This window comes from Balaenoptera ricei, chromosome 7 (genome assembly GCF_028023285.1).
Source record: "Balaenoptera ricei isolate mBalRic1 chromosome 7, mBalRic1.hap2, whole genome shotgun sequence".
Classification (NCBI taxonomy): Eukaryota; Metazoa; Chordata; class Mammalia; order Artiodactyla; family Balaenopteridae; genus Balaenoptera; species Balaenoptera ricei.
The window spans coordinates 87837574-87850797 of NC_082645.1; the positions used below are offsets into that span (position 1 = coordinate 87837574).

Below are 13224 nucleotides of genomic sequence, written 5' to 3' on the forward strand. Positions count from 1 at the left end.
TGACTAATGAGTTTGAGCATCTTTTCATGTGCTTATTGGCCATCTAGATGTCTTTGGAGAAATGTCTATTTAATTCCTTTGCCCATTTAAAAATTGGGTTATTTATCTCTTTATTGTTGAGTTGTAAGAGTTTTAAAATATATTCTGCACACTAGATCTTTATCAGACATATGATTTGCAAATATTTTCAATATTTTCTCCTTTTCTGTGGTTTGTCTTTTCAATTTCTCATAGTCTCTTTTGAAGCACAAAAGTTTCTAGTTTTGATTAAGTTCAATTTATCTGGTTTTTTCTTTGGTGCTACAGACTCTTTACACATAGCGCCTAGATCCATTCTGACAAGAAAAAGAGGGTGATAGCAGATGGGGACAAATGAGAAAATGACAACTTTACAGTTCATACTAATAAAGTTATTTAGAAAATTGCCTTTCACTAGACAGTATAATTTCTGTTGGTGGATACAAGCCAACTATGAATCACATACAAACCATCATCTTCCATTCCATTCAGCTGGATGGATTTAAGGGACAGAATAATAAAGAATACCATTCTAGAGGAAACCAGTTAGCATTTATGCCATTTAAAATATGATTTCTAAATTGCTTAAGCATATCTACCAAATTCCAAATGGAACATTTAAAATCAGCATCCTATAAAAGCAATACTCTGTGAAATGATTTCTGAACTATGAAAATTTGTCTTTCAGACCCATCATCCTAGAGCATTGAGACTGGATAGATTGCTTTGTTGGAAGAGCCACCCCATCTTCGCCAGAGGTTTGTATTTGATTCATATGGGTACACTCCAAGGAACATAGGATCCAGGTTCATCTCTTGGAATCTGGAATAAAAGGACAAGTTTGGATGTTTGCAACTTGGAAAATGTTTGTGACGTGTGACAAATAGCAGACTATAAAATAGGATAAAAACCACCCAGAGGGTGACCAGGACAATGAGAGGTCTGGCCACGACAGTATGAGAAACGTGGAGGAATCCAGGAGAAGACCAAGGGTCGGGCGGGGCAGGACAGCTATGAGAGTCATCTCATGCTTGAAGAGGGACAAAGGAAAGGTGGAATCAGCCTCTGTGCTTCTCCAGAGTGAAGCGGCGATTCGTGGGGTTTAGGAAGAGCTATAAGGGGTAACGTGAAGAGCCATCATGAGAGGAGGTATAGGAGGGGGCTCTCCCCTCAGTATAAGGAGTAACTTGTTTACAGTCAGAGGGGTCACTGTGAATGGCGTGACCTCCTCCCACAATGAAAAATCCCACTGGAAACGCCCAAGGAGAGCTGAGTCGTTTGCTCAGCCGGAGGCGGGGCGTGGCAGGAGGGGGCGTGGTCTGCAGGAGGGATTCCTGCTGCTGGGGGTTGGGAAAGGGCCTGTCCTACTTTGAGGTTCAGATCAGGAATGGCACATACTCCCAGTGGTTTGGAAGGAAGTTTAGTTTGTCCTCTAAACTTCCTTCCGAGGAAGTTAGATTGTGGAGGTGGCCCAGATTCTTGGCCTGGGATTCTTGGGTTCAGGGCACAGTTCCTGAACTTTATCCCTGACTAATGTGTCCTGGGAAGGGAACAAAACTAAGGAGGAATATGCAATTGCTGAATGAAGAAATGAAGAATGAACCTTTCTTTTTTAGTGGTGTAGAACTGAGCCCCACTGCAGGCAGGCTGCTCTCCTGCTCAAATGTCTTCAGGATTCCTGTCATCTTTTCTTCCGTGGAAAACCACCATGGTGGGTCAATGAAACTTAACCACAAGGACAGGGGAAAAAAAAATTCAGACTTGTATGAGCAGAACCTACCATTTTTGTGAACTTGTCTTCACAGGCCATTCTAATCTTCTCTGGGGTCAGTGGACTATTGAGCTTCAACGGTCCAAACAGTCCTCTCTCCTGTCGTGCTGCACTTACCGCGTCCTGGATGGCGAAAAACACCGAACACCCCAGGAACACCCCAGACTCTCCCAGACCCTGGAAGGGAAACAAGTCAACTAGATTATGACTCTCTCTTTCTCTCTCTGTATATATATACATATGTGTATTATGTATATGTGCATCTATAGGTACATATGTGCATGTACGGGTACATAAAATATTAAATATTACATGTACAACTTTTTCCTTTAAAAAGCTAAGTCACTATTTTAACCCAGTATTCCCATTCTTAGGATTCCAGCCTAAGGAAATGATCCCAAATGGAGAAAGCAGATATAGTCATGAAGATGATTGCTGGCACGAAGATGAAAAATCAGACAACCTGATGGTAATAGTAGTTTGTGGGGCTTCCCTGGTGGCGCAGTGGTTGAGAATCTGCCTGCCAATGCAGGGGACACGGGTTCGAGCCCTGGTCTGGGAAGATCCCACATGCCACGGAGCAACTGGGCCCGTGAGCCACAATTACTGAGCCTGCGCGTCTGGAGCCTGTGCTCCACAATAAGAGAGGCCGCGATGGTGAGAGGCCCGCGCACCGCGATGAAGAGTGGTCCCCACTTGCCGCAACTAGAGAAAGCCCTCGCACAGAAACGAAGACTCAACACAGTCATAAATAAATAAATAAATAAATAAAAGAACGCGAATTTCTTTAAAAAAAAAAAAATAGTAGTTTGTGTTGGTCTCCACGATTTGGAGTATTTTTTTAAAATTGTATAATGTTGTTAAATTACTTTAAAATTAAAATGTTTTGGGAATTCCCTGGTGGTCCAGTGTTTAGTACTCCGTGTTCCACTGCGGGGGGCACAGGTTCAATCACTGGTTGGGGAACTGAGATCCTGTAAGCCACATGGTCGCCAAAAAAAAAAAATGTTTAACAGGGCTTTTTTCCCCTACAATACTGTCAAAACCCCCAAACAACCAAGAGATGAATGTAGCCCCTCCCTCCTGGCACAGATATCACGTAAACATGCATTTATTCATAGGGCACAGCTTACCTTAGACGAATACAGGGTATTTGAGTTTTGAGACGGAGGCAACAAAGAAACGTGCAACTCCGTGGGGATGTCACAGATGGCAGGGATCTTATATTGGTTTGGGCCCCGAGTGTACAGGACCCCCTGAGGAGAATAATTCAGTTCCTCTATTGTATAAAGTCCCATGCCTTGAATAAATGCACCTTCAATCTGAGGCAAAAAAAAAAAAAAAAATTCCATATATGAGAAAAGACAGTCAACAGTAACATTTCACCTTCTTGCTAGTAGTCTGAATTTTAAAAATGCAGTTGGATTTACAAGCAGCTCATGCAGCTCAGTAACAAAAAAACAAACAACCCAATCCAAAAATGGGCAGAAACTATATGACATAAATCACAGCAAGATCCTTTTTGACCCAGCTCCTAGAGAAATGGAAATAAAAACACAAATAAACAAATGGGACCTAATGAAACTTAAAAGCTTTTGCACAGCAAAGGAAACCATAAACAAGACCAAAAGACAACCCTCAGAATGGGAGAAAATATTTGCAAATGAAGCAACTGACAAAGGATTAATCTCCAAGATTTACAAGCAGCTCATGCAGCTCAATAACAAAAAAACAAACAACCCAATCCAAAAATGGGCAGAAGACCTAAATAGACATTTCTCCAAAGAAGATATACAGATGGCCAACAGACACATGAAAGAATGCTCAACGTCATTAATCATTAGAGAAATGCAAATCAAAACTACAATGAGGTATCATCTCACACCGGTCAGAATGGCCATCATCAAAAAATCTAGAAACAATAAATGCTGGAGAGGGTGTGGAGAAAAGGGAACCCTCTTGCACTGTTGGTGGGAATGTAAACTGATACAGCCACTATGGAGAACAGTATGGAGGTTCCTTAAAAAACTAAAAATAGAACTACCATACGACCCAGCAATCCCACTACTGGGCATATACCCTGAGAAAACCATAATTCAAAAAGAGTCATGTACCAAAATGTTCATTGCAGCTCTATTTACAATAGCCAGGACATGGAAGCAACCTAAGTGTCCATCATCGGATGAATGGATAAAGAAGATGTGGCACATATATACAATGGAATATTACTCAGCCATAAAAAGAAACGAAATGGAGTTATTTGTAGTGAGGTGGATGGAGTTAGAGTCTGTCATACAGAGTGAAGTAAGTCAGAAAGAGAAAAACAAATACAGTATGCTAACACATATATATGGAAGCTAAGAAAAAAAAAAAAAGGTCATGAAGAACCTAGTGGCAAGAGGGGAATAAAGACACAGACCTACTAGAGAATGGACTTGAGGATATGGGGAGGGGGAAGGGTAAGATGTGACAAAGAGAGAGAGTGGCATGGACATATATACACTACCAAACGTAAAATAGATAGCTAGTGGGAAGCAGCCGCATAGCACAGGGAGATCAGCTCTGTGCTTTGTGACCACCTAGAGGTGTGGGATAGGGAGGGCGGGAGGGAGGGAGATGCAAGAGGGAAGAGATATGGAAACATATGTATATGTATAACTGATTCACTTTGTTATAAAGCAGAAACTAACACACCATTGTAAAGCAATTATACTCCAATAAAGATGTTAAAAAAAAATGCAGTTGAAGGGGGTTTTCAGCATGTCTTGGAGTATGTCTGCAAATGTTTACTTACAAGTTCACCTCGAAGCATGTCTGAACATCTTAGCGCTAAGTTCACTCAAAGGACTTGCATTCGAATCTCAGCCTGGCATTAAAATTGCAGCTCTGGAAGAACCCTCAGAGAGCCCGTAGCCCAAATGACCTGACTTCTTCTGCCTACAGGGCAGATGAAACGCTCTCTGCCTGGTTGGCCACAGACCCCAGCACCCCAGGAAAGGCTCTCGGGGCTCTGGAACCTTAGCAGCTCATGCCACTCCTCACTCACGAGCCTGCTGGCCTCACACCTCTGGACTCAGTTTCCTCGCCTGTAACAGGAAGAGTTTGAACCGTGTGCTTGCTTAGCTTCCTTTACAGCTTTAAAATGCTCCGGTTCTTAGATGTCAGCACGTGGACAAAATTACCTTTCCACACAGACTTCTGATTTCTGAGTCTCTTCTTCCTTTCTTTCCTTCCTGTGGCCATATTTTCTCCACCCATCTCCATCCTCACTTCTATCTATTAGCAGAGATGTTCTTCTCTACCACGATGTTAGAGGAAGCTTCCTAACACTCCAGACTGCTCCCCGGGCCAAGTCCCCTCCACCCGCTAAGCGAGGTGCCTGTCTTTGGAGGCTTCCACCAACCCGGCCCTCTTTTGCTCCCTACCTCCAGCCTCACGTCCTGCTCCTGGGACGTGGGTGAGCGCGGCCACCAGCCTCTCCTCACTGCCAGCCATGAACACAAGGTGTGCAGGATCTTAGCTCTTTCTTTAGGTTGATTTCCTCCACTCTCCTCCCACCCGGAACACCTCTTCCTGCTCATTCTTTGACTACCCGGTCCACACCACTTCCTCCCAGAAGCCTGCTTTGACTTCTCCAACCCATACATTCTTCCCATTCTCCAGTCAATGTCCTAATTGGAGAGTCCCTAAGACTATACGCTCCATTGCGAGTAGGGAGCTGAATGGCCCACTGGGGCTGAGGCGGGTAAAGAAAGTGAGTGAAGCTTCCAGAGAGCATGTGACTCTCTAAAGAAGCAGCCAATCAACTTTTCCTCGTGGAAACGGAGCTCCGGTGTTGGCAAATTTTCTGTGTTTCCAAGAGATGCTAGCCATTTGAAAATTCATGTAAAACAGCTTGTGATTTTTCAATCTTGTTAATTATTTCAAATTTAAATTTTAAAATGTCTGTGGGCAAAATAAGCTACCCATCAACAGTTGCTGCTGTAACTATTTGACGTTTGCAATCTCAACCCAACATTAAACACCCTGAAGCCAGAGCTCATCATCTCCCCAAGATTCAGCACTAAGCACTGCATTCTACTTCCAGCCCACAGGTATGGGGCTCACTTTTCACCTCTAGGCTTAGTCCTGCTCATTCAAGCTCCCCAGTCACAGACTGTATGTTTTTTCAAAAGCTACCTGAAACACCTTTGTTCCCTTCCCTTTTTTAAGCACTAAGAGATTTGAGTTCCGTGGCTGTCCTGAACAAAAGATTCTGAATAAAGGGATAGAATAAGAAGATGGTGAATAAGCCAGCGGGATGTGTTCCTGGCAGATCCCCCAGAAGTTCTGACTTTTACAAATAGGGAGTCAGGAAAGTCAGTTCCACATACCTGGCCTATGTCAAGGGCCGGATTTATACTGCAGCCAACATCCATGACAATGTCTGTTCTGATGTTCTAGTTATTAAAAAAAAGTAAAAACGTTTAGTTTAATGAATACAACTTGGGGAGACAACGTCGAGAAGCAGTTCCTGTCAGGATGGCATTGGAAAAGAACCTATCTTTGGGCCACATTATATTTCAGGAGAAAGAAGCAACAAAGTTTATTATGTATAACTTTCAAAGTTATATAAATACTCAACCAGCTTAATCAGTGATTTATTTTTCTTGGAAACAATAGGAGAGAAAAATATTTACTTGACTTTGATTCCAGCTGAGTGATGTAACATATTCAGTTTAATCCACTACAACAAATAGACCATATGCCACAGAAAACAGGAAATGTCTCTGGCCCTCTTGATCCTTGTTGCAAAACTTTGTGGCTACCACACAACCCCACATTCAGAGTCCAACTGGCTGGGTGATAGTTACTGAATCAAGAACTCAGGGTACATCAGCAAAAAATCTGTTATCTGCTATTTTACATTTTTCATTTTTAGAGCAGAGCAGAGATTAAATCTAACGTTACAACTTTGGTGACCAAAAGTTCTCTGATAACCTACAAATGAGGAGAACGACAGCAGGCCCAGCCAGGCTGGTGGTGACACCTTTGCTCCCCTGCAGGTCTGTACCTTCTTTTATGTGACATATGGTCTTTGTCATGACAGATTCTACTTATAATTATTAATGGAACAAAGGAAACCCAAGAATTTCCTTATTTGATCTGGGACTTTCATCTAGCATTTTTCTTAAGTAAATTAGATAGTGATCTAGAATGTTTAACTATAATAAAACTTCAGGCACCCACCCCTCTTATTTAAAGACACAGTGAAATGTAAATTTCTCTTCCACACCAGTTAGCAAGGCTGGTGGCCTCTTCTAGGAGACCAGTGGCCTCAAATGGAGGTGAGCAGGGGTGCTCTCAATTCTGCAGTGTTAGTGAAGCTTTTGCTTTCAAGGCTGTGGACTTACTGCTGTCTGCACTGTCATTTGATAGCGCTGTTTTAGGCTGTGGCAACCAGACTCCACGATGGCCCTCGATGACCCCCACCTCCCCGTATTCACGTCCTCATGCAGCCCGCTCCCACACTCTACCAGGGGTGGTTTGTGTGATCAGTAGGATATGGCAGAAGTAATAGTTCATCACTCCGAGATTAGGTTGACTGTGGCTTCTGTCTTGGGTTCTATCTTAATCACACATACTCTCTCTCTCTCCTCTTCCTTTGGACCAATCCCTCATGGGGAACCAGCTTTCACATCCTGAGGACACTGAAACATCCTATGGAGAGGTCCATGTGGTGAGGAATGGAGACCTCTGGCCAACAGCCAGTGAGAAACTGAAGCTTCCTGCCAACAACCACGCAATGCAGCTTGGAATCGGATTCTCCAGCTGCCATTGAGCCTTGAGATGACTGCAACCCTGGCCGACAGCTTGGCGGTAACCTCATGAGGAAACACAAGCCAGAATCACCCCAATAAGCCACTCCCAGGTTCCTGACCCTTAGAAATGGTATCAGCTAATAAATGTCTGTTAAAGCAATTCCATCAATATGAAGAGAATTTCTGAAAAACAGGCCACAGGGAGGTCCCTTAGTGGGATGTCACATTACGGCCTTTTGCCTTGGGGTGATACCTAACCTGAGCCTCAGATCTAGCTTTGATGAAGACATCTGATAAGGCTGTTTCATGCATCTCTTAAGATTGTTCAGTTGGGCTTCCCTGGTGGCGCAGTGGTTAAGAATCCGCCTGCCAATGCAGAGGACACAGGTTTGAGCCCTGGTCCGGGAAGATCCCACATGCCACCGAGCAACTAAGCCCGTGCACCATAACTACTGAGCCTGCGCTCTAAAGCCCACGAGCCACAACTACTGAGGCCGCATGCCACAACTACTGAAGCCCTTGCACCTAGAGCCCGTGCTCCGCAACAAGAGAAGCCTCTGCCATGAGAAGGCTGCGCACTGCAATGAAAGAGTAGTCCCCGCTCGCTGCAACTAGAGGAAGCCCGTGCACAGCAACTATGACCCAACACAGCCAAAAATAAATAAATAAATAAATTTATATTAAAAAAAGATTGTTCAATAAATTATAAGAGCACACCTTAACATTTCATACCAAGGCTAATTATTACCCTGTTCTTAGATCTTAACAAGACCAAGGCATATGTAAGACACAAGGAAACCCAAATGATTAAGTCTTCACCAACATTTTCTTCGAGGGAGGGGGGATGTAGGAATCAGTTAGCATGAGAGAACTTTCTACTGAACTCCCTAACACAGGACAGCTACCGTAGCATGAAAAGCATGCTTAGAGTGCTCATTGTCTTGCCCCAGTCCAAGTTTCCCCAAAAGTAATCTGGTTTGAATCAGAATCCAGACGAGCTAGATACTTGAATGGGCAGATTCAATAAAGGTGTAGGTTCAATAAGGGTGTATATAATTTCAAAGATTAGGCTGACTACAGTTTAAAAACATACAGGCTGGAGACATATTAAATGAAAATTTATATTTGATCACAATCCAAGATGCAGTCACAAAGGATGTTTGGAAATATCAAGAACTAGAGCTTGCCTCTGGGTAGGTTTTGGGCAGATTATCACATGACAGTTGTGAGGGTATCACAGTCCCATTTAATCCATCGATGATCATTTATTGTTATTGATAGTGGCAAGGGGCTTCATTTACCCTCAAAGGCCCAGCTACAAGAGGAGAAACTCTGAGTCCTTGAAGCAGGAGCATGTGTGTGTGTGTGTGTGTGTGTGTGTGTGTGAGAATCTGTGTGCACATCTCCTCATAGCATTCCTTAAAAGCATAAGGATGCTCTTAAACTATCTAAAAAGCAGGACCTAGCTGGACCAAAGATATCAAAAGCTGCCCACTAGCTCCCCTGGGCTGGCCCTTGGTGCTTGTTAGCAGATTGTGGATGCTTATGAAATCCTTCAAGAATGCCATATGATGGCATTTCATGCAAGAGGAAGCCCCCTGTAGGCTGTGTTTCTACATCAAAGCCCCCTGTAGGCTGTGTTTCTTCCTTGAAGCCCCCTGTAGGCTGTGTTTCTTCCTTGAAGTGATTTTTTTTCCTGATTCCATTTGAAAGAGCAGGGGAAATAAAGAAGAGAGGCTGCCAGTTGTTTTCCACATAAAACACCGAGGCGATTGCTGAGCTTCTATTTTCCTTGGTAAAACAGACAAATTATCCTTAGGCCGATCACATGGTGCCTCTCTGGTGCTCAGACAGATGGAATATGTGGAAAATAGATGTATCTAGAGTTCAACTTGAAGACCTTCCCAATTGGTACTGACCTTATGAGCACCTGTCAGACAGTCTATCTCAACCTCGGAACAGGCAGCTCCATAAACAAAGTATTCGAAAGGATGGCCTTCGCCCGTCTCCCAGTTCATGTTCGACTCATAACCCCTGGAGGAAACAGAATTCTTGAGGAGCGTTGTTAAGTGATCAAGTCCCCTAATTGCAGACCACAACGATTAAACAGACCCGTTAAGAGCTGTGCTCAATTTGTATGCACAGCAAACCAGAGGAGTGCACATGCACAATGATGTGTAGCACATAATACATGCAATAAGTCTGCTGAATAAATAAATACTTACTTCTTTCTTATTAAACTTGCTTTGCCTGGTAAAACCATGAAACCACTCCCTACCACTGACTCATTATGCTGACTATATGGATATCCTATTGCTTTTGGCTAATATTGGGTCATGTAATCCTATCGTCATCAGATTTGGGGGATTCCACCTGGATTTTACACCAAACACTACATCAAAGGTGCACGCTTGCCAGTTCACCTGTCTTGCTGGCTCTAGGATTCAGCCTTCTGTGCGAGGGATCAGGCCCCTTGGCTCTCATTCTGTGCCACTACTCTGGTTGCTCCATCAGGCACCATGGCCTGCTCTGTTCCTAACTGTTCTTTAAGAATACCAAACAAATGCCATGGTAGAAGAGAAGCATAGGCCAGCAGCTTGCCAGTACTTTCTACCCTTCTCTCCTCTGCTCTGCCCAGTCTGGAGGGGCTTATTCCTGATAGCCAATTCCTGATAGCCTGGGACTCCCTTGACAAGTGGCAAAGAGACAAAATCAGGTATGACTCTCTATATCACTCTGTTCTCTGATGGCTTCCACTCTCCATTAAAATAACTAGATAAATTGATAGATTCTTTTCTAAAGTGCCTGAGTTCTAGTTGTTCCACATCTTGACAACACATAGTTATTGTCAAATTCTTATATTTTGCCAATCTAGAAGGTGTGAAATGGTATTTATCTTATTATGGGTTTAATTTGCATCCCTTTCCCTTCACTTCCTAACTTAAGGGACACACTGAGTTTTCAACAAAAGGTCAACCACTGTTGTGGGTTCCAAGCACTAACCCCCAGGGAACCCTCTAGTACTTCCCAGTATGATTTGAATCATCGATTCAGTTGTATTTTATTTGTGTGTCTATTTTTTCCCAGGCTTTCTGGAAATTTGGATTAAGTAGCGCCTAAATGTTCTTTATAACAGTGGGTTAACACAAGGTACAAAATCATTTTTTGCCAAAGTGTCAAACAGAAATGAAACTTCCCCTCAAGATACCGCTGCTATTTTCCATAGCATGCGATTGAAAGGACTATTTACCTGAAGTATCCAGTAGCTGAAAGACTAATGCTTTCATCAAAAGCAGCCTGTGCCTGGGAAAGAAGAATACAACGTGATGCAATAAAGATGTTTAAAGTAAGAATCACTCGAGACTTCAATATTAATTTTACTCTGTTAAATAAAGTGATCAGTAGTAATAACTAGGAAGGACCAAGTTTAATTTATTCCTTTCAGCATTTTCCATCTCTATAGGCATTTATAGTTCACTGCTTGTAGGCATAGCATTTGTTCAATGCATATCATCATAATAAATGACTCCCATGGTATGTTACACTTATAGATTGGACTATTGTGGGCAACACATGTTCTGCTTATGAAGAATTTCACTCAGTCACCTGGAAAGACTTAGCCTATTAACACAGAACATTTCAGGAAAAAATGGGTGGTCAGACACTTAATTTTAATATCATGTATCCACAACAGACTTAGGAGAGGGGTACAATCTTGCTGAATTGTACCATTTATACCAAAAGTTCTCCTGACTCTGCAGTGTACACAGTTGACTAAGATACAAAATGATGTTCCCAAGTCTGAGAAAGAAAAATGTGAGAAGTGCAACCATTACAGAAGAAACTGGGCTGAATGGCACCATTTTTTGATGGTGGAGGACCGACTCTCTTGCACTGCATCTCTCTCCATCTTTCTCCAACCAGAGTCTCCCAGGAAGCACTGGGCAAAGGGCAGAAATAAATATGCCCAGAAAGGATTGAGAGCTCCTATAAATATGAACTATGGAATGAATCCTAACTCTATGGAATAGCAGGAACCATTTCTAAGGAAGACTCTCCAATGTTATTTCCTCCAGACCAGTGCTTTAATATGACTTGACATCCTAGAACTGTCAGCCTTCAGTGGGTATCCTTTCCACACCATCTGGTACTTTAGAAGCTGTGACTCTGAAAAGTTTCCTAGTTGACTTTAGAATGTGTGTCTTCTCATCCAATTAGATTTTAGGTAGATGAAAGGAAGCAGTTGAATATTTCTATTCCATTTAGTGCCTACTACTTGCTGAATATATACCCAAATGGCTTGGTTTCCTCTGTCTAAAAGAGTGCTTATATGATTTTTACTTTTATAACAGGATTCTAGTGTTATCTTCCAATTTTAGCAACAGGGGAACCCCCAAAAAGGAACAAATAGATGGACTGCTATTATCTAGAAAATACCTAGATTCCTTAGGAAGAAACATTAATTAATTCTTGATTAAAACAAGAGTTCTGGACACAAGAACCATCTTTTCTCTAATAGAGAATTGTCCCAGATGTAGGAGTTCCTCCATCATGCTGTGATAATATTTCCACATGCCGAGAGCCAAAGGCCTCTATTGATCATGATGTAACTGCAGTACCTTTTAATGTGCCCTTTCTACTGATATTTGATTCACACATCTCATTCTCCTCTCTCCTTTTTTCCCCTAACATACAAAACAAAGTAACAGTGATTCTCACCCAGTCCTTCCAAGTGCCTCCAGGATTCTTGCTGATGATGGATTCAAGGCGTTTTAGAAGAGTTTGACAAGCATCCTACGGATTATTTTTTAGTTAAAATTATGACCATAATGTCAGGCGAACAACAATTACAAAAACACACTATTATGTGCTGTTGTATAGGCTTATTTAAGAGGCTCATGGTACACGGAGAAGGAAGACACCAACCCCGTAAGAGGTGGTGTGAAAGGTCTCATGAGGGTGGGGATGAAGCATGAGCTGGTCTTAAAGACAGACCGCCTGGGATGGGGGCCTTGTAAGCCCTGCTAAGCGGTCAGGACTTAAGAGAAAAACTGTTGATAAACCACCGGTTTTTAAGCACAGCATGGTCAGATTTATTTTGTGGGAAAGCTTTCCCTGGCTGCAGGAAGCCACAGTGAAAGGCAATGAAACTGGGGTGGACAGACAGAGCCTTGCGATGGCCCTGACAAGAGGCACGAGTTTGAACCAAAGCAGCCGTGGTACTGCAACCTGGAACTGGAAAGAGACATTTCTGAGTAGAACTCATAGGGCTTGGGGACCAGTGAGCTGTCAGGAGTGAGGGAGAAAGGAGGTGGCATCTCCCGCTCGGGAGATTGGCCAGTCCTGGACACTGACTGAGCCCCCGACTGGGGGAAGGCGCAGTTTTCCCCAAGAGGGTGTGGGAAGGAGACAAGAGCTGGATTGATTTGCAGCATCTTCTGAGCTCCAGCCTTGATGGGGTTCATGATTTGGGTGCCACTGCAACAATTTTTACCTTTACTGCCAACCCATTGAGATCAGCCACCACGGAACCTCCAGAGATGTTTGCATTAGGGACGATTTCTGTGCTTGTTCCCCGAAGGTGGATGTTGGACAATGGCATCCTTAATTCACGACTGGCCACCTGGATTTTGG

The 13224-nt window shown here is 43.0% G+C and overlaps 1 protein-coding gene across 1 annotated transcript in view; it reads right to left on the reverse strand.

The window, feature by feature from the left end:
• Window positions 1-388: 388 nt before the first annotated feature.
• Window positions 389-13224, reverse strand: part of LOC132368803 (aldehyde oxidase-like) — a 47210-nt gene continuing 34374 nt past the window's right edge. The window contains exons 14-21 of the mRNA XM_059927534.1: window positions 13085-13213; window positions 12310-12384; window positions 10841-10893; window positions 9510-9624; window positions 6163-6228; window positions 2923-3111; window positions 1799-1966; window positions 389-840 (exon numbers count right to left, since the gene is read on the reverse strand). Coding sequence (XP_059783517.1) covers window positions 790-840; window positions 1799-1966; window positions 2923-3111; window positions 6163-6228; window positions 9510-9624; window positions 10841-10893; window positions 12310-12384; window positions 13085-13213 — 846 coding nt within the window. The 3' untranslated portion in view covers window positions 389-789. The remainder of the gene's footprint in view (window positions 841-1798; window positions 1967-2922; window positions 3112-6162; window positions 6229-9509; window positions 9625-10840; window positions 10894-12309; window positions 12385-13084; window positions 13214-13224) is intronic.